Here is a 26,566-nt window from a genome sequence, read left to right as displayed (position 1 = left end):
GGTTTCACCATATTGCCCAGGCTGGTCTCAGACACCTGAGCTGAAGAGCTCTCTCTCACCAGGTCCTTGCTAAAGTCATTTTCAAGATAAAGATGTGAATCAATTATACACATTCAATTCTAAATAATTCCAATTAGACATTGCTTGTAGCTACTTAATAAGGAGCATATGAACCAAGCCATACCAATCAAAAGACTTACAAAGGTATTAGATGGCTCACTGTACATGTTGGCCCATGTACAAAACTTTGGTCAATACTGTAAATCTACCTGATTCCAATTAGAAGCCTATCTAGTTCAAGGAGGGGAATTTGGCAGTCTATAAAAATTTTAAATGTAAGCTGGCAGGGTCTGGGGAAGGTGCAGCAGGTGCCATGTCCAGCTGTGAAGGTGCTGCTGAAACAGCCCAAGAAACAGGCCAAGGAGATGGATGAAGATAAGGCTTTCAAGCAGAAACAAAAATAGGAATTAAAATTGAAGGCCATGGGGAAGGGCCCCCTGGCCACAGGTGAAATTAAGGAATCTGGATCCAGGACAGTGGCTCATGCCTGTAATCCCAGCACTTTGGGAGGCCAAGGTAGGTGGATCACCTGAGGTCAGGAGTTCAAGAGCAACCTAGCCAACATGGCAAAATCTGTCTCTACTAAAAATACAAAAATTAGCCAGGCATGGTGGCAGGCGCCTGTAATCCCAAATACTCAGGAGGCTGAGGCAGAAGAATTGCCCGAACCTGGAATGCAGAGGTTGCAGTGAGCCGAGCACACCATTGCACTCTAGCCTGGGTGACGAAGCAAGGATCCATCTAAAAAGAAATAAAAAAAATCTGGCAACAAGCAAGCTGTGCCTTGCGCCTGAGGAGATGGTGACCCTTGATTTCATTCGTATTTAAACATCTGTATCCCCTACCATAACATCTTTTGCCACCATTTAAGAATAAACATTTGTAAAAAAATTGTAATTAAAAAAATTAAAAATTTAAATGTAATACCTTCTGACCAGCTCTTCTATACACACACATGTGCATGCACATACATACACACACACACACACACACATACAGAGTAGTTGAGGAAGAAATCACGAGTAGCACAAGACAGTAGTGTATGAGTAAAAGCTTCTCTTCACTTACATCTCTATGTTTTGAATTTCATACCATCGGTGTAGCATATCTTGTATTCTTTTTAAAGGAACAAGGTCATGGTCTGTCGTATAGGCTAGAGTGCAGTGGCATGATTATCGCTCACTACGGCCTCAATCCTCAAGCGACCCTCCTGCCTTAGCCATCCGAAGTAGTTCAGACTACAGGTACATGCCACAATGCCTGGCTATTTTTTTTTTATTTTGTAGAGATGGGGTCTTGTTATGTTAGCCAGGCTGGTCTCAATCTCCTGGCCTCAAGTAATCCTCCAGCATCAGCCTCACAATGTGCTGTATTACAGGCATGAGTCACCACAACTGGCTGATAATACAACTTTTTTTAGTGTATTTAGTTCAAATTTTCTAATACTTGGTGTTTTTCAAGACAATGTACAAAGATACACACATATTAGAATATTCACTGTAGCACTGTCTGTAACTAGTGAAAATGTAGAAGTAATGTCCAACACTAGGAAATGAAGTAAACATTTATTTATTCAAGAGTTGGAGTTTCGCTCTTGTCCCAGGCTGGAGTGCAATGGCACGATTTTGGCTCACTGCAACCTCCGCCTCCCAGGTTCAAGTGATTCTCCTGCCTTAGCCTCCTGAGTATCTCAGATTACAGGCATGTGCCACCACGCCCAGCTAATGATTTTTTAAATGGAATACTAGCCAGGCACGGCGGCTCATGCCTATAATTCAGCACTTTGGGAGGCCGAGGTGGACAAACTGCTTGAGTCCAGGTGTTGGGAGACCAGCGTGAGCAATCTGGCAAAAACCCATCTCTCCAAAACAAACAAAAATTAGCTGCGTGTGGTAGCACACGCCTATGGTCGCGTCTCCTTGGGAGGCTGAGGCAGGAGGATCACTTGAGCCCAGAAGTCCACGGCTGCAGTGAGCTATGATCACAGTCCCTGCACTCCAGCCTGGGTGACAGAGAGACCTGTCTCAAAAAAAATTATGGTAAGAAAAGTGATCTTTGAGGCAATTAATTTGCCACATTACTATTTACATCTCCCCAGTTACACAAAGCCTTAAAAATCAAGGGCCCCAAAATAAAACAACTAGGACACTAGAGGATTCTCAGGGGTTCTCTTTATTTGGGCTGAACCACATCTCACTCAGTGCCAACAGCCTTTCCCCTGGTGGTATTTGTCAAAAACAATTAGGCAACTGTTTAACACCTGAGGGGCAGATAACACATGGGCTAACATGAAGCTGGTCAAAAAACAAAGAAAAGGCTGGGGAATGGGGGTGTCCATATGCGGCTTTGAAAAGCTCTGACAAATTTCTTGGAATTTGAAAGACCATAAGCATCATGCCCAGGGGTATGTGAATGCCCAGGGAAAATCTCAGAAGGCCTTAAACCCTTGCCTCTAACCTTGGGGCTCTGTGCAAGCAAAAATGGAAGACTAAGGCAGAGTTGTCAACTGTCTGGTTGAGTGTGGAAAGTGTGCCCCAATACAACACAGAGACGCTTGAGAAAAACTGGGAGACTTTTTGAATCGATGCATCGAAGAAAATCTCCGTTCATTGATCAGCTGACCAGTAAGTTAAACAGCTGAAACTTGAGAAGGCACACATGAAAAAGAATACAGATGTGAAAGAATTGATTCAGGGCCAGGCGTGATGGCTCACGCCTGTAATCACAGCATTTTGGGAGGCCGAGGCGAGTGGTTCACTTGAGGCCAGGAGTTCAAGACCAATGTTCTGAAATTAGAGCCTGGCCAATGTGGTGAAATCTTGTCTCTACTAAAAATACAAAAATTAGGTGGGCGTGGTGGCATGCTCCTGTAATCCCAGCTACTCAGGAGGCTGAGGCACAAGAATAACTTGAACCTGGGAGGTGGAGGTTGCAGTGAGCCAAGATTGCACCACTGCACTCCAGCCTAGGCGACAGAGCGAAACTCTGTCTCAAAAAAAAAGGAAAGAAAAGAAAGAACTGGTTCAGAAAAGTCATTAAATAAATAATAGTTACAACAATAAAAAACAACAAAAACAAATCCTGGTACAGTGAAGAAGTATCACATTATATTATTTCAAATTTCTAGTTATCAAAAACAAAATTATTAAATATGCAGAAATGGTGGCTCATGCCTGTAATCCCAGCACTGTGGGAGGCCAAAGCAGAAAGATTGTTTGTGCCCAGGAGTTCAAGACCTGAGACCTGCCTGGGCAACACAGAAAGATCTTGTCTCCACAAAAAAGACACAAAAATTAGCCACATATGGTGGCATGCAACTATAGTCCCAGGTAATTGGGAGGCTGAGGTGGAAAGATCATTTAAGTCCAGGAGTTGTAGGCCACAGTGAGCTAAGATGATGTCACTGTGCTTCAACCCGAGTGACACAGTGAGACCCTGTATCCAAAAAAGACATGCAGAAAGAAAAAAGTATGGTGTACACTCAGGAAGAGAAAGGGCCAAGACAAACTATTCTAACTACTATATAAATAAAATGTGTAATGTATATTCTTACATTATATTCATATTCTGTGTAAGCCCAAACATTGGACTTAATTAGACAAAGAATTTAAATAAATGATTTCAAATATATTCAAGAACTAAAAGAAACCATGTCTACCAAAGTAAAGTTTAAGACCGATAGCTCATCAAATAATATCAATAAACCAAAGAAAATTATCAAAAAGAACAAATAGAAATCTGGATTCATAAAAACTGAAATGAAGCATTCACTAGAGGAGCTCAACAGCAGATTTTAGTTGACAGAAGAAAGAGTACGTGAATTTGAAGACAGATAAACTGAGATTATCTAGTCTGAGGAACATAAAGAATGAGACCTGTGGGACATGAGAGAGTACCAACATACGCATATTTCCAGAAGGAGAGGAGGGAAGAGAAAGGACAGTATGTAGTAAATAATTTGGCTGGTCCTAGTTCTTGGGATGTAAACTCTAAATCCAGTGATAGGAGTGTCCTTGTCATTCATGGTAAGCCCCTTAGATCACACATGATGGTTTCTACTATGAAGTGATGCACAGCGAGCCCCAAGAGGTTGTGCTAATGAGATGGCTCAGGTTGGGGGCTAGTAACACTAGAAAGACCAACCACATGATTAGAGGGTTGGGGTTCTCAGCAACAAGCTATCTGTCCAATATCATGCTGACCTTTGCAAATTCAATCTGTATAAAATGTCCAGAACAAGCAAATCCATTAAGCAGAAAGTAGGTTTGTGTTTGCCAGTGGCTGGGGGGCGGGGGAGTAGGACAAAATGGGCAAAATGGAGAGGAGTAATTGTTACTGGATATGGGGTTTCTTTTGGGGGTGAAGATAATGTTCTGAAATTAGAGGTGGTAGTTACATAACTGTATGTAGAGAGTAAAAACTACTGAATTATACACTTTAAGCCTAGGAGTTTTATGCTGTGTGAATTACATCTCAACAACTATATATAAATATTTACATATAAATGAAAAATAAGATTGAGTCTCTCCAAAATCAAAATTCCCTACAAATAGAACAAATGTTTCTTAGAACTGCTAGCAATTTGTAAAATAAACATTTAATCCTGAAATCAGTAATACTAGTTATTTCAATTACTGTATATAGATTTATGAATATTTTCATCATAGCAGGACTTGCCAAGAGTTTGCAAACCAATTACTAGTGACACATAGAAAATAGCTTTTCTTTTCTTTTTTTTTTTTTTTTAACAGGACAGGGTCTCACTCCATCACCCAGGATGGAATATAGTGGGGCAATCGCAGCTCACTGCTACCTCGAACTCCTGGGCTCAAGCAATCTTCCCACCTCAGTTTCCTGAGTAGCTAACACTACCGGTGCGCACCACAAAGCCTAGCTAATTTATTTATTTCCTTTTTTGAAAAGAGGTCTTGCCATATTGCCAGTTTGGTCTCGGACTTCTTACCCTTAAACCATCCTCTCGCCTCAGCTTCCCAAACAGTGATGCTAAAAATTTTACTGCCTACTATGGAGGCAACAAAAAATGTAAGCCAACTTATTCATTCATTTATTTAGTGAGACGGAGTCTCACTCTGTCACCCAGGCTGGAGTGCAGTTGTGCGATCTCAGCTCACTGCAACCTTTGCCTCCTAGGTTCAAGAGATTCTCCTCCTTCAGCCTCCTGAGTAGCTGGAATTACACGCACATGCCACCACGTCCAGATAATTTTTGTACTTTTAGTAGAGGTGGGGTTTCACCATGTTGGTCAGGCTGGTCTCAAACTCCTGACCTAGTGATCTGCCCGCCTTGGCCTCCCAAAGTGCTAGGATTACAGGCATGAGCCATTTCGCCCGGCCTCCAACTGTTCTCTCAAAATCAGCCTTGAAGCGTGACTCACCAAGTACACTGCTCTTTGGAAGAAGGTGGTGGTCTCCAGGATTTTATGCATCGTGATGGTTTCTAACTCATCAGGGTCTAGCTGTTCCTTTTCAAAGGGCATTCCATTGAATAGCACTACAGGAAGGGGGCCAACTCCAGTCTGCTCATAGTAGCCTCTTGCTTCCTGAAACAAAAGAAACCACAAAAACAACAGCATATTTTTGCCTTTTGTAAGACAAATGGAACAAAGCCTATTTTTCTTACATGCCTGTTCTAACAACAAAACAACAAAAATCAATAGAAATATGGTAAAGAAAAAATAACTCAGATTTCTTTTTTAAAAAATAAAAAATGACATCACAGTTAATATCCTACTATGTCAATCTGAGACTGAGTTACTGAGCTCGAGTTTTTATAAAACCACAAAAGCTTGCAAATTATGAAGTGGGTGTGTGGGTGTGTGTGAGGGTGTGTGTGTGGCACAGGGCATCAAAACTGAACTACATACACTACAGTCAGCACTACACAACAGAACTTTCTGCAATGAGGGAAATACTCCATCTGTGCTGCCCAATGCAGGGGCCACTAACCACATGTAACTATTGAGCACCCGAAACCTGCCAGCTACGACCAAGTAACTAAAGCTTTAGTTTTAATTAATTTCCATTTAAAATTATACATGTGACCACAGGCTACCACACTGGGGCGCACAGGTTTTGACTACCATACGTTTTAAGTGCTCTATGCAAAAAGCCTGAGGTAAATATTTACACTCAATTCTAAATAAGGGTCCATGCCACTAACAAAGAAATTGCGCCCACAGAAAACAAAACAAGGTTTGTAGGGGGTGATCAGAAATTGCTCTAAGACATAATACACCCAATTTTTTCCCTTCTCCATGGCAAAAGAGGTTCATCGGCCGGAAAATACTGGAGCAACAAAAGGCAAATGTATCTGAGATGCACATTCTTCCTGACTGTCAACATAGGCACTCTTCCCTCAGACTAATTTTTCGGAGTAAAAATTGTATTACTACCCAAGACATAAAGTGGGCAACGTTACAAATGCCTATTACACATCTTGTAATTGTCGTTTTCTGAAAGTAGCAGAGTTAGCGATTTATAACCATTTTAGACGCAGCAGCAGAAAAGGACTTCCATTAGGTACCTAATATGAGTCACAGGTAACAAACTGCTGACTTTCTAATCAGACTAGCACAGTAACAGACTTCACTGACGGACTGAAACATGGCACAGCCAAAAAAACCTTCTTGGTTGGTTTCAGCCATTTCTATACATCATAGTCTAAATGTTTTAAATATACACTCTTAAAACTCTTACCATGTTCATTCTGTTCTTTAAAATCTCAACTATTACATAGATGTCCATTAAAATTCAATTTTAATCTAATTTTAGTTTTGAAAATCACCCCCCTCAACCAATTAAAACAAGACCAGAAAACTTACATTATAAATCCAAATGACAATAAGATAAATAACATTGGTTTTCACTGCGAACAGTAATTGAGTGAAAGTTAGGAGAGGAAGGTGTTTTCACTATGTATCTTCCTTTTCACCACTCGTAGTTTACAAGACCAAATAACAGAATGCTGCACAATTATCAAACAGCCAAACTGAAAATTCATATGGACAAATTTTCTATCAATAGCTAACTAAAAATGTTAGATAATAATAAATAATTAACAAACATTAATTTTTGGTAGTCTTATACTGAGCCACCCAAAAATAACTGAGATTAGTAAAGACTCAAAGATAATATGCTAAAGGTTAAATGTTTGCATGTGTAACTTAGAACTTTTCCTAATGTCATTATCTTACTGGCTTTGAAAGATATAAATATATACCTCTGACTATATTCTCAATAGTTTAAAATTTCTACTTTAATTGCATTGCCTACTTTTTAAAATAATTATTTCTTTCAGGCATAGATCTCATAGCTTCACTATAACAAAGGAACAGATTTACAAGTGCAATAACATATATTAAAAGCAGTCATTTTTCCTAAAATTAACCATTTCAAAAGAATCCATTCCATTGGGCTTTTTGTATAGGGGTAAAGCTCCTGTAGTTTAAAAAAAAAAAAACTCATTAGATTGTTAGGACTTCTGGGATACTCTCAACATCCCTGCCTTGAGAGTATGTCTATTCAAATAGCTAGACAATTAAATGGATGAAATATAAATAATATGACCTGCTTGTATACAGAAGAGCCTCTAATCAGTACAGATGGCTGAGTCTAGGAAACTAAGAAGCTTGGTGTGTAATACTCTCATTCAATTTTTCAGCACCATCAAAATTCCAACACATGTAAAGGTATAAAAATATCCCTTTCCCCTGTTTGTCTACTCTATTCAATATTTTTTAAGTAAATACTTTTGATATAGTAATCATCCACAATAAAAAGCTACTGGTACTTTTTCTTCAACAGGTTAAGAGTAAATGAGACTTAAACATTTTCCAAATATGAAATACAAAAAAAATTCCACAAAGTCCCTCAAAACTTTCATATTCTCAAAGTGGCCCTCTTTTTCTTTTATTTCACTTATTCTTTTTCTAAAGAGTACTATTCTTGTTGTTTGTGTCTATCTGGGAGAAAAACAGTTACTAGGTACCCATAGCAATATTATTTTATTTAAAAATCCAGAAAAGATAAATGACTGGACAGAACGCTGCAATAAAATAATGGTAACCATTCTCAGGCTACACTGAGTGGATCTCATTTCCAGCTTCAATTCCAAGCTTGACTAGATATACCTTAAAATGAGCAGATATAATACTAACACACAGAATCAAAAACAGAAAAGAGAAAGAAGAGAGGCAGACTGGGATGCTCAAAGACATTCTAACTCCTGGTATGAATTTACCTTTCTAAAAGAGCTGGCACAGAGCTAGTATTTTAATTCGTCTTGTACTGAACATCAGCTTACACATATAATAAACATGTGTCCCTCTTCGAACTTGAATTCACAGAGTAGGCAGCTGTCACTGTACCTGGGAAGCCTTCTACAATCACCTTGTCCCCCCAGCACTGAGCCTCCTCGTACAATGTGAAAATACTCAGAACCTCACCATCACCAAAACCATAGTGCTCTCATTTGCTGTCTCCCGCAATGAGGCTGTGTGAACTGCCCAAGTTTATACCACATCTTGTTCAACTTTCTAGTATTACGACTGGAGCAGTTACACAATACTACTGTGTTTTAAAACTAAAGCTTTATTACTTATTCTAAAGTCATTCAGAAATTTCTCTAGTTGTTAAATTCTTGTGTTTTGATCTTGCTAAAAATGATTTTTAGTCCCTCTAAAACCTGAATTGACTTACAGTAGCAGATCTCTCAACCAGTCTCAATTAACTAATTTATCTGATTAACAAATACCAGCTATTAAAGTATGCTGAACACTTAAACTAGCAAGCAACTCTCTAGAATGCCCACATGCTTTTTTATTTTTATTTATTTTTTATTTTTTAGTAGACATGGGGTTTCACCACATTGGCCAGGCTGGTCTCAAACTCCTGACCACAGGTGATCTTCTGTCTCAGCCTCCCAAAGTGATGGAATTACAGGAGTGAGCCACACACCAGGCCTATAATTTATGTCTTTTTTTTTTTTTTTTTGATCTGTGATTTTGTTTTTAATTATCTTAAGCCTTATGATCACACATAATTTTTAACCTTTTATCTCTCTACTTAAAGCCTTCTAATGAGGTGGCAAAAGTACCATTATCAAGCACACATACATAGTAGTTTCAGAGTTTTACGTGTTTTTGAATAGCGGTTTGAAGGCAATCCTAAAGTATGAACTAGTCTAACTTAGTAACTCTAAAGTTTAACTTGTACTATTTTTGTCACACTGACCTTTAAAAGCATCTGACCTTAAAAATCATCTATAAAATGTAAGAGGTGTTCAATTTTCTTTCTTTGGTATTACACACAAACCACACTAAAACACCTCTTAATAAATAAAAGGCAGCATTTTAAATACAGGGAATAGGATGCCCACATCCTTCTGCTCCTCCCAGTTAAGCTATCTTTTCCCAAGGATCAGGCTGTGTCTGTTCCCAAACCAACTATTCCTGTCAGTGAAATGATTTAATAGTATATAAATCAATAAAATATGAGTACAAAAAGAACGTTAGTCTTCTCTTCCCACTAAAACAAACTGAAAGACTAGAAAACTCACAAAGACGAGAAGCTAAAACCAAACGATGCTGTCTGTCAGACAAGTATAAAAGACCTGGGAGGGAGATTAGAAAAATCTACAAGGTTCTAGTCAGCCATAAAAAAAAAAGAAAAGAAAAGAAAAATCTACAAGGATTCTGTATCAGATGAAACAGGACTCATAAACAATTCATGCAGAATATAATTTATAAAGGGATGATAGCTCAAATCTACAAACAGGAATGAAAGGCTTTGTCTTTCATTTGGGGAAAAAAAAATTCCTCCCTTGAAAAAGGAGAAAAAACATTGAAACACTGGTAAATAAATATTTTTTTAGTGTTTAAAATCAAAATGTCTCAGAAATATACATTAATTTCTTTAATACAGATTTTCAACAATTTGTACTTGCAATAGGTTAAGACCCTTTACTGTGTTTAATGTCTCAAAAGTATCTTTAAGTAAAAAAATGTTAAACTTTATTAAATCCTTATTACTACAATACTTTGCCATTCTGTTTGTTACATTTCATAATATATTTCCATTCTCAGCCTAAATAACTAAATGAAGCCAGTATGATACATATTAAACTGTACATCATATCCTGGCTCTATACATCCAGTAGGTGTTATCCAGAGCAAACTCCACGGAAGTATTACCATTGCGTTCTGAAAAATAAAATTGTTTTTCAATTTAATAGTTAATAAGCACATTAAAAATCAGTGACATCTTCACAAGACTGAAGTAAAAACTTTCTCAAACACTGAAAAGTGATCTGGTTTCTAAACTTTTGAATGCTAAGTACTGAAACACTTTAACCACCATCACTATTACTAGCAAAAGCCCCAAACAGGGGGTTAAGGACAGTACAGTGTTGCAATCAAATGAGAGACACAAAGAAATTCTTTACCTTCCGATTCTGATCATAAGCAGAATCAATCCCCAAAATGCTATTCACTTCTACATACGGGTACTTCTTCTCCAGGACACTGACGACATGTTCAACTTTCACTTTTTCTCCAGTCCTCACCTTGTTATAGATCTGAAGAAAGACAAAACAGTTGGTTAACTACACTTTTAAGTTCAAATTTAAAAGTGTTCATTCCACATTTTTTTGAATGTAGAGGAAAATATGATTATTTTTCTTAAAAGGTCAATTGGGACATGTTAGCAATTCTTCCTTTTCCATATACCTTATTAAGATGGCTCTTTAGGTTGAAAATTTAAAAATATATATTTGTTTTTTGAGACAGAGTCTCACTCTGTTGCACAGGCTGGGAGTGTAATGGTGCAATTTCAGCTCACTGCAACCTCTGCCTCCCGGGTTCAAGTGATTCTCCTGCCTCAGCCTCCCGAGTAGCTGGGATTACAGGTTTGTGCCACCATGCCCAGCTAATTTTTATATTTTTTAATACAGATCAGGTTTCACCATACTGGCCAGGTTGGTCTTGAACTCCTGACCTCATGATCCACCTACCTTGGCCTCCCAAAGTGCTGGGATTACAGGTGACAGCCAACGCACCTGGCCAAAAATTAAATATTCTTAAAATGAGCCAATCAGTTCAGCCAAGTTAAGTCTCAAATGCAAAAAAAAAAAAAAAAATTCATTAGTTAAGAAAAATCTGAATAGGCCAAGCAGGCATGGTGGTTCATACCTATAACCCCAGCACTTTGGGAGGCTGACGCAGATGGATCACTTGAGGTCAAGGGTTCAAGAACAGCCTGGCCAACATACTGAACCCCTACAAAAATACAAAAATTAGCCTGGTATGGTAGTGCACACCTGTAATTTCAGCTACACAGGAGGCTGAGGCAGGAGAATCAGTGAGGGAGACAGAGATTGCAGTGAGCCAAGATCACTGCACTCCAGCCTGGGTGATGGAGTGAAACTGTCTCAAAAAAAAAAAAGAAAAAAAAATCTGAACACTTATAAGTAGTCCTTGAAATAAAAATTATGTCCATGATGTTTAAGAGGGATGAAGATAGGGACAGGGGAGAGATAGAGAAATCTAAACTGACACTAAAATTATTTATTTGAAAAAAAATTTCTTTTTTTTCAGCTGGAGTGAAATGGTGCAATCTTGGCTCACTGCAACCTCTGCCTCTTGGGTTCAAGGAACTCTCCAGCTTCAGTCTCCTGAGTAACCGGAATAACAGGCATCTGCCACCATACCCAGCTAATTTTTGTATTTTTAGTATAGATGAGGTTTCACCATGTTGGCCAGGCTGATCTCGAACTCCTTATCTCAAGTGATCCACCCACCTTGGCCTCTCAAAGAGCTGGAATTACAGGCGTGAACCACCACACCTGGCCAATTTTTGTATTTTTAGTAAAGACAGGTTTTCACCATGTTGGCCAGGCTGGTCTCAGGTGATTCACCCACACTGGCCTCCCAAGTGCTGGGATTATGCATGCGAGCCACTGCACCTGGCCTTAATTGTTTTTACAGCAAGCAGTATTACTTTACTTCTGAAATAAAAACAGAAGCCATGCACCGGTGGCTCACACCTAAAATCCCATCATTCTGGGAGGCCAATGCAGTTAAGACTGCTTAAGCCCAGGAGTTTGAGACCAGCCTGAGAAACATAGTGAGACACTGTCTCTACCAAAAATTTTTTTTAAAAAATTAGCTGGGTATGATGGCACATGCCTGTAGTCTCAGCTACTCTGGGAAGCTGAGGCAGGAGGATCACATAAGGCCAGGTGTTTGAGGCTGTAGTAAGCCCTGACGGTGCTGCTGCACTCCAGCCTGGGCAACAGTGAGCTCCTGCCTCTAAAAATTTTTTTTTAAATGAACAGCGGGTGGTGGGTGTAGCTGGTCCTGTTGTGCTGCGGCTCTGCACAGCCTGTAGTCTCAGGCCACATAGTCCACCAGACATGGAACCTGGCTTCAATGGTCATGCTGCCATAAGGAGGTCTGGTTCCATAAGATCTGCAGCTTGAGGCCCAGGGAAACCTTATCAGTACAGATGAAGCAGCTACTCCACTGCCAGCACTCACGCTCCCAGGATATCCTTGTTTTCCACAGTAAGACCTACAGCAGTAGGCCGGGTGTGGTGGCTCATGCCTGTAATCCCAGCACTTTGCGAGGCTGAGGCTGGCAGATCACAAGGTCAGAAGTTCAAGATTAGCCTGGCCAGTACTGTGAAACCCCATCTCTACTAAAAATACAAAATCAAAATTAGCTGGGCATGGTGGCACTCACTTGTAGTCCTAGCTACTCGGGAGGCTGAGGCAGAAGAATTGCTTGAAGCCAGGAGGCAGAGGTTGCAGTAAGCCAAGATCACACCACTGCACTCCAGCCTCCATCTCCAAAAAAAAAAAAGCTGGGCGCGGTGGCTCATGCTTGTAAGCCCAACACTTTGGGAGGCTGAGGTGGGTGGATCACGAGGTCAAGAGATCGAGACCATCCTGGCCAACATGGTGAAACCCTGTCTCTATTAAAAATACAAAAATTAGCCGGGCGTGGTGGCACACGCCTGTGGTCCCAGCTACTCGGGAGGCTGAGGCGGAAGAATCACTTGAACCAAGGTGGCAGAGGTTGCAGTGAGCTGAGACTGCGCCACTGCACTGCAGCCTGGCAACAGAACAAGACGCCATCTCAAAAAAAAAAAAAGAAAAAATACCTACAGCAGTTTGCTGGTGTTGGATGGCATCATCCCCTTTATGAACAGGGACAAGTTCTACCAGAAGACGAGAATCAACCTGCCACTCTGCAGCCACCCCATCCCACAAAAGTTGCTGATCATCGGGGACAGAGACGGCATCCTGCACAAGGTAGTGAAGCACCCCTCTGTGGAGTCTGTGGTCCAATGACAGACTGAAGAGGACAGCATCCAGGTCCCTAACAAGTTCCTGCTGGGTAAGGCCATTGGCTACTCTAGCTCTGAGCTGACCCTGCATATGGGTGACAATTTTGATTTCATGAAACAAAACCAGGATGCCTTCAATATTATGATCACTGACTTCTGGGCTCTGCTGAAAGCCTCTTCGAGGAATTCTATTACCACTCATGAAGATGGCCCTCAACGAGGACACCATTCTCTGTGCCAGGGTGAGTACAGTGGCTGTACCTGGACCTCATCAAGGAGACACGGTGGTTCTGCCAGTCACTATTCCCCATGGTGGCCCATGCCTACTGTACTGTCCCTATCTATCACAGTGGCCAAAATGGCTTCATGTTCTGCAGCAAAAACTCAAGAACCAACTTCCAGAAGCCCAAGCAACAAATGACACAGCAGCAGGTGGAACAGGTGCAGCTGCTCAGATGTGTACAGTGCTGCCTTTGTACCGCCCCAGTTCGCCTGCAAGTCCCAGAATGATGTGAGCTGAGCCCAGGCACCACAGCAGATGCCAGTCGGGACCTCAGATCTGGGAGCCTCCAGGGTGCCTGGGCTCCCTTTAGCCCTAGGCCAGACCCCCTGCTGACTGCTACCTGCCAACCAATTGTTACAGGCCCCAGAATACTGCCCAGCCTTCCCTGCTGAGTGCTGGACTGTTTCTGTGTCTGTCTCTGTGTGGCATTCAGCCTCCAAGCCTACACCAGCTGTGTACAATACAAATACAGTCTCTCTGCCTTTGTGACCCCCTCAATCAAACAATAAAAAAAAAAATGAATGAATAAATAAATAATTCAAAAAGCAGACTTTAAAATACTTATTCCCTGGGCATGGTGATAACACAGCCGTAATCCCAGCTATTTGAGGCTGACGTGGGAGTATCCCTTGAGCCTAGGAGTTCTGAGACCAGCCTGAGCAACATACCAGACCCAGTCTCAAAAAGTACACAAGTAAATCAAATTTTAAGGTGGTTGTTTTGAAAGACATATTAAAACAAACAAACAAAAACAAACTTTAAGCAGAGACAAAGTGAATAAAATAATGAAGTATAAAATATTGCTTATTCTGAGTGACTTCTTTTGAACCTATTTCATTCTCCTCAGCCCTGCTGCTACCTTCCCCGTTACTTCTCAGGGAGATCACTGCAACAGCTCATCAACTGGCATCCCTGCCATTTTGCTCTGCCCTTCCTCAGATCCATCTCTATACGCTGCAGCGGACATGACTTTTAAATTCAGGATCCACTCCTGAGCTCTAGACATCCTAAGTGCCTGACCTACAATGGCCACACACTGTTTTTAAGAGTAAATTAGATCTGAAAAAAGTATGTGCCATTCTGAACAAAAACGTACATGTGTCAGAGTCTGGAAGGCATGATAATCATCCACATCTTGGGCAACATAATTATATGCTCTAAGAACAGCCACTCCAGCATCTTGCATCCCATCAACATCTTCAGAGTCATTAACCACAAAGATAAAACCAATTCTGGAGGGAAAGGGAAAAGAAGAAAAAGAAACATGTCAAAGAATACAAATGGTTAAAAAGAATGACATTCTTATACCCTTCTCGTACATCGTAGCTAAGAGAGGAAAACTCTGAGTGAAAAGCATGATTCACAGCCTACTCTAACATGATTGACACAGAAAATTATACATACACCACTTACAAAGTATTTTTCTTTTCTTGAGACAGAGTTTCATTCTTGTCACCCAGGCTAGAGTGCAATGGTGCAATCTAGACTCACCGCAACCTCTGCCTCCCAGGTTCAAGCGATTCTCCTGCCTCAGCCTCCCGAGTAGCTGGGATTACAGGCTACTACCCCTGGCTAATTTTTTTGTATTTTTAGTAGAGATGGGGTTTCACCATGTTGGCCAGGCTGGTGTCGAACTCCTCACCTCAGGTGATCGATCAGCCTCGGCCTCCCAAAGTGCTGGGATCACAGGCATGAGCTACCACACCCAGCCACTTATAAAATATTAAAAAATCAGGCTCTCAAATGTGACTTAGACCTTTCTACAGTTAAAGCAAGCCATTTCCATGTCATGAAATGATTCTTTTACTGAAATGAAGAGTGTTGCTACAGTTTTAGGATTTTTTTTTTCTGCTTTTAAACAAAATTTAGAAGACATACAAATTTTCACACTGTAAAAGTAAACAGAAAGGGGGGGATTGTGACATTTAGCATATGCAGTATGAGAATTATTGGTAAAAGAAAAGCCAGAAAAGGTTTACGATCGTCCCAAAACAAAAAGCAATAACCAAGGTTAAAGTTTACCTGATTTTCAATTTTAAAATAAAGGAATTAACCACAGAGACACCATTATATATCTATAGATGGGCTGGCAAAAAAAAACTTTGCACTAACTATACTGGGGCAAAAGCAGTTGAATGGACAAAGAATCACCTTTTCAACAAATGGTGCTGAACAACTGGACATGCACGTGCAAATTAATCGGTCTAGACACGGACCTTATTTCTTTCACGAAAATTAATTCAAAGTGGATCATAGGTCCAAATGTAAAACACAAAAACTAAAATTCCTAGACAACAGCAAAGAAGAAAATTTAGGTGATCTTGGGATTGGCAATGATGTTAGATCCAAAAGCACAATCCATGAAAGACAACATTGGGTTAATTTGGACTTCACTGAAATAAAAAATGTCAGCTGGGTGCCACGGCTCACGCCTGTAATCCCAGCACTTTGGGAGGCCCAGACGGGTGGATCACGAGGTCAGGTTCAAGACCAGCCGGGCCAAGATGGTAAAACCCCGTCTCTACTAAAAATACAAAAAAATTAGCCGGGCATGGTGGCATATGCCTGTAATCCCAGCTATTCAGGAGGCTGAGGCAGAAGAATCACTTGAACCCGAGAGGCAGAGGTTGCAATGAGTCAAGATCATGTACTCCAGCCTGGGTGACAGAGTGAGACTCCGTCTCAAAACAGGAAAAAAAAAAAAAAAAAAGTCTGCCCTGTGAAAGACACTATTAAGAGAACAAAAGGGCAAACTGTAGAGTGGCAGAAAATCTTTGCAAAACAACCATCTGATAAAGGACAGGTAAACAAAATATGCAACTCCTCTTGTTTGTTTCTCAGACAGGGTCTTGCTCTGTTGCTGAGGACAGAGTGCAGTGGCATGATCAGCTCACTGCAGCCTCAAACCTCTGGGCTCAAACAATCTTCCACTTCAGCCTCTACAGGCATGTGCCACCATGCCTGGCTACTCTTTTTTAATTCTTTGTAGAGAAAGGGTCTTCCCAGGTTGCCCACAGTGATCTCAAATCCTGGCCTCAAGCAATCCTTCCACCTTGGCCTCCCAAAGTCCTGGGATTATAGGCATAAGCCATTGCGCCTGGCCTACAAAGAACTCTTAAAATTCAACAATAAGAAAACAAACAACGGAAGTTTTAAAAATGGACAAAAGTGCGGAGGGAAAAAAAAGGAAAAAAAGGACAAAAGATCTTAACAGACACTTCACCAAACAAGATACACAGATAGATGATAAATATAAGTAGATCCTGAACATCATATGTCATTAGGGAATGGCAAATTAAACAACAATGACATACCATCACACACCAATCAGAATGACCAAAATCCTAAATGCTGGCAACACCAAATGCTGGCAAGGCTGTGGAGCAACAGGATCTCTCATTCACTGCTGGAGGGAATGCAAAATGGTGCCGCTACTTTGGAACACAGTTCGGCAGGTTCTTACAAAACTAAGCACAGTCTTAACACATGAGGCAGCAATCATGCTTCTTCGTTATTTATCCAAAGAAGCTGATGGCATGTCCACACAGATACCTGCACGCAAATGTTTATAGCAGCTTTATTCATAAATGCCAAAACTTGTAGGCAACTAAGGTATCTTTCAATTAAGTGAATGGATAAGTAAATGGGGGGACATCCATATAATGACTATTATCCAGTGATGAAAAGACGTGAGCTATCAAGCCATGAGAAGACATAAGGGGAAGCCTAAATGCACATTGCTAAGTGAAAGACACCAATCTAAACAGGCTATATGCTGTACAATTGCAATCACAGAACGTTCTGGAAAATAGGAAACTATGAAGACAGTAGAAAAATCAGCAGTGACTGCAACCATAGAACGTTCTGGAAAATGCAAAACTGTGAAAACAGTAGAAAGATGAGCAGTTGCCAAAGATATAGGGGTAGGGAAGAAGAGATAAACAAGTGAAGCACAGGAGATTTTTAGGGAAGTGAAATAATCTGTATTAAACTGTATTGTAATGTGAATACTTGACATCATACATTTGTGTCATCAACACAATGAATCCTAATGTAAACTATGGAGTTTAGTTAATAATAATGTATCATTATTTAGTAGTCAACATGCAGGACCACATGAGCTCCTACAAAGAAGAAAAGAACAGCCTATATGCCTAGCTCTCTCCAACTATTCACAATCTCTCAGTTGTGTAGGAGTTCAAGTGCCTTATTCTCACCTACCTTTGCAACCTGAAGACCACATGCCCTCTTCTCATCCCTCAATTCAACAAATATTGTATTAGTGCCAACTGTGTGCCATGACCTAACTTCTGTGTTCTTATATTTCTCTTCTAATCAAAACATAGCTCTGGCTTTAATCCAGTAATAGGTTCTTCCATCTAACCAGATGTATTCATGCTTTATATGAAAAATGTCATTATTCAACTACAGAACCCTCTGTCTTCCTCAAAGCCTCTCTGAAATCCAACTTCTCCATAAACCTTTGTGCTTCCCAAATATCCCAATGAGTTTCTGTTTCCCTGAAATTCTAATGCACTTATAACTAACCAGTAGGTTACAACTAACCTTGTAGTTGATCATATATCTCCCTAAAGCATCTGAAAGTATACAGAGGATCTTTTCCAAGAAGGTAGAATAAGGCACATATATTCACAACATTTAGCTCAGTAGTAGTCAAGGAACACACAATAATATTTATTGAATAAAGAGTTAATTTCTTCTTTATTTTCACATTTTCTAAGAATTAAAATTTCATCAACATGCAGGAGAATTATTGAGAATGTAGGTAAAAATATCTTAGCATTTATATGCAAAACCTTTAAAAAAAAAAACTGTTCTTGAGAGGACAGTGGAAATCCAGTCATTCAGTACCCTGTTGGTAGGTTTGGCAACAGAAATGAAGTAACTGTTACTGTTTGCATTACAAAAGGCTATGTATATATTTGGTCCTTGACAGTCTAACAAGTCATTGGCAATGCTTTATATCTCTTCTGAAAGTGGAAATAGGTTTTGTGATGTGGACACTCACCTGGAAAAATTCCCTTCCATTGGGAAGCAAGCTGCAGCCACAAACTATTTTTACATGGGCTATTTATTGATAATTCAATGGTGGTAAGCTTCTATTCACTGAGAAGCAAATTCTCAGTCCCAAAAGACACTGGCTTCATACTGACCAGAAGATAAAATTGCCATTAGTGATCTACACTATTAATTATCCTACAACTAAGTAGCACCAGACTTGCATTTAAAAATGGCAAATAAAATCTCAGCTAAATTAGATAGATCATCAAATCAGTAACAGTGTTACCTTAGTGGTATATGATTACTAAGGAACATCTCAGCTGTGTTAATCAACTCTGTTGTGGTCTCATGTGCAGGATCAACTATGAAAACCTGTTGAAGAAAGGGACAAGAACACATGAAATGACATTTACTCAAATATCTGTGGGCCAAGAAAAATGTTATTAGTCACCGTACATGAAGCCAACCTTTTCTGAACTATGCTTGAACCACATAAAAGATGAATTATACAAATAGCAGCTACCTCCCTCTATGCTCAAAAAATGTGGTACTGAAAGGCTAGGTGATTTTCTCATGGACTTACACTGGTAACATGGGAACTGTACTCCAGAGTGCTGATGTCTGTCCTTTAACTACACTAAACAAAAACCAAGTTTAGCAATTCTCTCACCTTCACAAATGGAGCCTACCTTTCTGTATATTCACTTCTGAGGATCTGTGAATTAAGAATTCACTTAGAACCTAATTATGACACCACAGTCACATCTGTCAGGTAAGCACATAAGTTGCCTATTATGTGCTAGGCAACTTACACATATTCTCTCACTTAGCAAAATTCAGACATACAGTAAAACAGAACAAGATTTAAATTCTGACTAAAAGGGAGAGAAGCGTTTTCAAGAGAAAGAAAACTGGCCAGGTGTGGTGGCTCACACCTGTAATTCTAGCACTTTGGGAGGCGAAGGTGGGCGGATCACCTGAGTTCAGGAGTTTGAGACCACCCTGGCCAACATAGTAAAACCCCATCTCTACTAAAAATATAAAAAATAAGCCAGGCGTGGTGGTGCATGCCTGTAATCCTAGCTACTTGGGAGGCTGAGGCAGGAGAATCGCTTGAACCCTGGGGGCAGAGGTTGCAGGGAGCCGCGATCCTGCCACTTGCACTCCAGCCTGGGCAACAGAGTGAGACTCCATCTGAAAAAAAAAAAAAAAGAGAGAGAGAAAGAAAAGTAGAGAGGGCAATTTCCCCTGCAAGTTCTGAGGAGGCAAACCTCGGCACTAACCCTACCCTTATCTCTTTCCCAGCTGTGTCAGGGAAGGAAAAGAAATGAGAGGAAAAAAGTGGGCCAGTTAAGAACCCTGATTCTCTCTCTCTAAAGCAGTGCAAGAAGGAATAACAAGTAGGAGTTGACAAACAGCTTTATTTAAGGGAATAAACTGCTGAATTTTAGGGATTAAGATATTAAAGAAAAACAGTAGCAATATGCATCTTCTTACATAAAAAAAGAGAGCTATCTTAAAACTAATAAAACAACATTGCTTATAAATCTAAAACTGCTCTAAAAAACATAAAGTCTTAAAACAAAAACAAAAACATCATTGAATGGTGTGAAGAGTATGAAGAGAGAAATTTTTCAATCTGGAAAAACTGATTCGAAAAAATAAAAATTATAAAATAAAAAATGTTTTAAAATTAAAAATAAAATGTTTTAAAACTAAAAACAAACTAAAAAACTAAAACAAAGTCTAAACCTTCGTGTTAAAAATGAGCATTTCCCTACACTCCAAGCGGGGCTGAAATGCTGCTGTTACATCCCTCAGCCCCAAAAGTGGTCGGTACATTACAGTCCCTTCCAGTGTGAACAGAGAGAGTATTTGATGGGGGCCTGGGGAGGAAGCAGCTAGCAAAGGCGAGAAGTGACCATTCTATATATGATAAAAAAGGGGGGACCAGCCAAGGGAGAAACAGAGTTCACAGCCAGACAATAAGTTTTACTTACCATATTATGTAAGTTTTTCCTGATCTGTCGAATAACACCAGGAAAAGTGGGTCGAAGCAACTCTTGTAAACTAGAAGGCCACGAATTATATCTGCTATCAACCTCCAGGTTGTTGACCCACTACAAGAAACACCGTAAGACGCATGCACATTAGTCACCAGTTAGTAATACTGCAATAACAACAGTAAGTCTTCAAATTATTTTTAAGAAGAATCACAAGACAAGACCATTTTTAAAGATAAAAAGATTGCGTGCAGTGGCTCACATCTGTAATCCTAGCACTTTGGGAGGTCAAGCAAGGCAGGAGGACTGCTTGAGCGCAGGAGTTCAAGACCAGCCTGAGCAATATTATGAGACCTCCATCACTTTCAAAAAAATATAAAAATTAGCCAGGCATGGTGGCTGCTGTCCCAGCCACTCAGGAGGCTGATGCGGGAGAATCACCTGATCCCAAGGGGTTTGAGACTACAGTGAGCCATGATCGTGCCACTGCACTCCAGCCTGAGCAACAGAGCAAGACCCTATCTCAAAAAACAAAAAAATAAAAAATAAAAAGATCGAGTAGAAAAATGAGTGACTAAAAGATGAGTCACAGAATAGATGAAGACATTTGTAACCAACAAACCCAATAAAGGACTAGTGTCAAGAATGAAGAAAGACATAAAAATAAGAGAAAGAAGCAAAATAACTTATTTTTTGAGATGGAGTCTCTCTCTTGTCAACCAGGCTATATAGAGTACAGTGGTGCAATCTTGGCTCAATGCAATCTCGGCTCACTGCAATCTCTGCCTCTTGGGTTCAAGCAATTCTCATGCCTCAATCTCCCAAGTAGCTGGAACTACAGGCACTCGCCACCATAACTGGCTAATTTTTATATTTTTAGTAGAGATGGGGTTTCACCATGTTGGCTAGGCTCATCTCAAACTCCTGACCTCAAGTGATTCGCCCACCTCAGCCTCCCAATGTGCTGGGATTACAGGCATGAGCCACTGCACCCAGACTAAATTTTTTAAGAACAAAGGGAAAAAAAAGTAAAAAACAATTTTAAAAAATAGTACAAATAAGAAATTTACAGAGGAAACCCAAAATGGGCAATACACATAAGAAATGTGTACACCCTCAACTGCAATCTAGGAACTATGAGCTTAGACCTCAATGAAATTTCACACTTGCTAGACAAAAAAAGTGAAAGTGTGTCAAGATCCAAGAATAGGAAAAGATATAAAGCAAAGAGAACTCTCGTGCAATGCTGGTGTGTGGACAATCACTTTAGAGAACTGGATCTAATAAAGTTGAAGACTATATTGGCACTAATTTTTCTAAAACAAATCCAGTACCACTAAGTACTCTAGATCCAGGTATCTACCCCAAATAAATTCACATGTATACACAAAAAGAGAGGAAAAAAAGAACCTAACTACAGTTGTGTTTACAACAGCAAAATTAGAAACTACTTAATATCCACAAAGAGCAATGGATCAGGAGGTTGAAGAGGAAGGACCTCTCAAACACAGGAGTTCAAGGCTACAGTGAGCTATGATTGCTTCCCTGTACTCCAGCAGGGTTTTGCCATGTTGGCCAGGCAGGTCTCGAACTCCTGAGCTAAAGTGATGTGCCCACCACGACCTCCCAAAGTGCTGGGATTACTGAAGTGAGCCACTGAGCCTGGCCAGATTATCAAAATTTTTAAATTATTAAATAGGAGCCAGGCAAGGTGGTGCATATCTATGGTTCCAGCTACTCGGGAAGCTGAGGCAAGAGGATTGCTTGACCCCAGGAATCTGAGTCCAGCCTGGGCAAAATAGTGAGACTTGTCGCTAAAATAACAAAAGAAAGAAAGAAAAAAAAATTTGATAGGAAATAAAAGGATAAAATAAGAGACAAGGGAATGCACACCAACTTGAGAAAAGAAACAAACTGCAGGAAGGAGGGGGAGGCTGGTAAGGGACAAAGAAGGACTTCAACTAAAACTTTTTTTTTCCAAAAAAAAAATTAAATCTAACACAAAATGACTAAACGTTAAGATAGTAAGCATAATGATGTTTGTATGATCCCTTTATGTTTGTATAAACGTGTGTCATGTTGATGTTATTATCCTTTATTCCTTATATGTATTGTTAACAGAAAAACAAATGACATTAACAATGTCTTCATCAAAATAAGTTGTATCACCAAGTGTGAATTCAAGTAATGATCATCTACATTCTACATTATTTCTCTTAAATAAATATGCAGTACAGAAACCAAAAAAAATCAGGTCAGCTCTCCCCTTTTATTTTTACCATGACTGCCCACACTATTCCCCACCTTCTCTCTCTCTCTCTCTTTTTTTTTTTTTTGAGATGGAGTCTTGCTCTGCCACCCAGGCTGGAGTGCAGTGGCATGATCTCAGCTCACTGCAACCTCCACCTCCCAGGTTCAAGTGATTCTCCTGCTTCAGCCTCCTAAGTAGCTGGGATTACAGGTGCATGCCACCACACCTGGCTAATTTTTGTATTTTGAGTAGAGATGGGGTTTCACTATTTTGGTTGGCCAAGCTAGTCCTGAACTCCTGACCTCAGGTGATCTGCCCATGTCCAGCTTCCCAAAGTGCTGGGATTACAGGCATGAGCCACCACACCCGGCCCTATTCCCCACATTCTCTGACAGATGACGAGACAACAGCTCAGAAAGATCACACAGCAGGCAAAAATCTATATAAATCCTTCAAATACCACATACCAAATACCAAAATCCTACTAAAGAAGGTTCTTAACTAAAAAGTGACATTTTTGATAGTGGTTTTAATTTACAGATGTCACAAAATCACGCAAGATCTGTATGCAATTGAGAAAATATAAATTAAACACTTTTTCCCAAGAGATGATCAGCTGAACCCTAGGGGCATGCTGAAGTGAAAAAAAATCAGTTTGGTGAGGCATGTTGGCTCACACCTATAATCCAACCACTTTGGGAAGCCAAGGTGGGTGAATCACCTGAGGTCAGGAGTTCGTGACCAGCCTGACCAATACGGTGAAACTCCGTCTCTACTAAAACTACAAAAATTAGTTGGGCGTGGTGGCATGCACCTGTAATCCCAGTTACTCAGGAGGCTGAGGCAGAACTGCTTACACCTGGGAGGCAGAGGTTGCAGTAAGCCAAGATCGCACCACTGCACTCCAGCCTGGACGACAGAGCAAGACTCTGTCTCAAAAAAAAAAAAAAAAATCACTGCATAACTCAACTTTTTTGGAGCATTTAAGGGCCTACTTTATTACATACACAAAGTCCCATATAAGTGACTATAAATCTTTCACATCAACAAAAGAGATGGTGTAAGTGACTTCACCCTCATAGGAGACAAATTAGAAAATCATAATAAAGATTCCTGGTCAGAAAGTCCTTTGATCACCCTAAAAAAAATACTCACTGAAATAGCAGGACTCCTGATGTCTACTGCATAGTCAGCCTCAGAGGGCTGGATGTTCAGCTTCAAAACATTATGCAGAGAAAGGCCTTCTATTCCCAATCTATGCAGACCCTCCATTACCCGAGCTTCATTTCTCAACACATCAAACAGACTGCGGGGAGAAACAGAAAGGTATTTAGTAGGAGAAAAATGCTTAAAACAATTCTCACCATGAAAAAAAAATGTATCAGTTCAACCTCAATGCCAAATCAAATTAATTAAGAAATTAAGAAATGGAACTCCTCTCCAGTTTCGCCTGCTCAAAGTATGCAGAAGAAAGCAGTTGAGACTGGTTTCCTGGTTCATCTTTACTCATACTCACTGTTGTATATATAGGTTATCTCAAAGAATAAACATACAAATTGAGGATGAAATAACCCTTTAGGGTATTTTAGGGTATGCACTTTTATACCACATGATTTTAAAAACAGTACATTAATCTCTCTGTATTCTTTCTTATAACTGCATATGAATTTATAATTATCTCAAAATAAAAATTAAAAAGAGATACATTATATATGCTTAATATATGTTTCAATGTCAGTACTAATTCACAGAGGCAAGCATATGACCACAGAAAAAAGTCTGGAAGAATCCACACCCAACTTAGAAGTTTGCTGTGAGAGATAGAAAAGATAGAGAGGAAGGAGAAATAAGATGATGTGACAAAAACACTGTCTGAAAATAACAAATGAATAAAGTCTGAATTCTAACTGAGTGCTACCCATCCCAGAATCATGAAGACAATAGAATGCAATTTAATCCTGAACCACATTTTAACAAGAAGTAGATATTCGAATAACATATTTAGACAGAACACCTTCGGAGACACAAGAGACAGTATAGTATTTTCTTTCTTTTTTTTTTGAGATGGAGTCTTCCTCTGTGGCCCAGGCTGGAGTGCAGTGGTACAATCTGAGCTCACTGCAACCTCTGCCTCCCAAGTAGCTGGGACTACAGGTATGTACTATCACGCATGGCTAATTTTTTTTATTTTTAGGCGAGATGAGGTTTCACCATGTTGGCCAGGCTGCTCTTAAACTCGTGACCGGAAGTGATTTGCCTGCCTCAACCTCCCAAAGTGCTGGGATTACAGGTGTGAGCCACTGTGCCTGGTCACCAGAGACAGCATTTTTTTTTTTTTTTTGAGATGGAGTCGTGCTCGTGTTGCTCAGGCTGGAGTGCAATGTCGTAATTTCAGCTCACTACAATCTCCGCCTCCTGGGTTCAAGCGATTCTCCTGCCTCAGCCTCCTCAGTAGCTGGGATTACAGGCACATACCACCATGCCTGGCTAATTTTTGTATTTTTTTTTTCCTGGCCTTGTGGGGACATAAATTTTTTTTTTTTTTTTTTTTTAAGACGGGTTTTCACCATGTTGGTCAGGCTGGTCTTGAACTCCCGACCTCAGGTGATCCGCCCGCCTTGGCCTCCAAAGTGCTTGGATTACAGGCGTGAGCCACTGCGCCCAGCCAGAAATTTTTGTATTTTTAGTAGAGACAGGGTTTCACCATGTTGGCCAGGCTGGTATCAAACTCCTAACCTTAGGTGATGTGCCAGGCTCGGCCTCCCAAAGTGCTGGGATTACAGGCGTGAGCCACTATGCCCACCCAAAGACACTATTTTTAATAAATCTACTTCACACTGTTCCAAAAGCCAAAGCACCTCTTCTTTTCTCTGTTCCTATGGTTAAGTGGAAAGGTATAGCTCTAAAAGGGCAGCCTCTGAAAACACTCAGGCCTTGAACACAAGATGGAGACATGTCATCCTGCCCATCCTAGTCACAGCATGTGCCCACTACCCATTTCCACCCAGCTGAGCCTGGTAAGCCATCAAGCTTTCCATCATGCCATATCAAGAAGGAATGGCAATATGAACATGTCACAAGGAGCCACACATTACAAAAATTTTTCAGAGAATGAAAAATATTATCCATACCTGAATATATCCTGTGTATCTAAATCAATGTGAAGTCCATTGATGAAGAGAGCTGAATCTCCAGGCTGTAATCCTAAAGTTCCCTTGAAATACTGAAAAATTTTAATAATTATTAGGGAGCTGTGAGAGAATCTTTTTTAAAAAATTTCAGTGTTTCTGGGCTTCACTATCTTTACAAATCTTGGCATCCTAAGGCAGGGCTGACTTGCTTCAAGGTGCCATTGTGATTCAATGGCAAGCAAGACGGGGATAATACCTTAGTGTATACACGTTTCAAAACACATTGTATGCCACAAAAATTTCCAAGTTTTACTTCTCGATTTTAAAAAGAAGAGAAAAAAAATGAGATCATTGAAAGGTGTATCACTTGAAAACTGGAATTTCTTCCAAGGGAGAGAATTCACATTTACTTACACCTGGATACGTCACCCTCAGATGATAACAAAGACTAA

General features: G+C 40.1%; 1 protein-coding gene across 4 annotated transcripts in view; it reads right to left on the bottom strand.

Annotated features, from left to right (window-relative positions):
* The window catches only part of UGGT1 (UDP-glucose glycoprotein glucosyltransferase 1), a 109,330-nt gene that overhangs the window by 44,972 nt on the left and 37,792 nt on the right, over nt 1–26,566 (bottom strand). For all 4 annotated transcript variants that reach the window (XM_064382869.1, XM_064382870.1, XM_064382872.1 and 1 more), the window contains exons 12-18: nt 26,115–26,206; nt 24,139–24,289; nt 20,730–20,849; nt 19,016–19,101; nt 14,804–14,939; nt 10,522–10,653; nt 5,456–5,620 (exon numbers count right to left, since the gene is read on the bottom strand). In XM_064382869.1, coding sequence (XP_064238939.1) covers nt 5,456–5,620; nt 10,522–10,653; nt 14,804–14,939; nt 19,016–19,101; nt 20,730–20,849; nt 24,139–24,289; nt 26,115–26,206 — 882 coding nt within the window. The remainder of the gene's footprint in view (nt 1–5,455; nt 5,621–10,521; nt 10,654–14,803; nt 14,940–19,015; nt 19,102–20,729; nt 20,850–24,138; nt 24,290–26,114; nt 26,207–26,566) is intronic.

Source organism: Aotus nancymaae, unplaced genomic scaffold (genome assembly GCF_030222135.1).
Source record: "Aotus nancymaae isolate 86718 unplaced genomic scaffold, 86718_ANA_hifiasm-v0.15.2.pri h1tg000029l, whole genome shotgun sequence".
NCBI classification, from domain to species: domain Eukaryota; kingdom Metazoa; phylum Chordata; class Mammalia; order Primates; family Aotidae; genus Aotus; species Aotus nancymaae.
The sequence above is the reverse complement of the archived record's forward strand: the minus strand, read 5'-3'. Positions and strand labels throughout refer to the sequence as shown.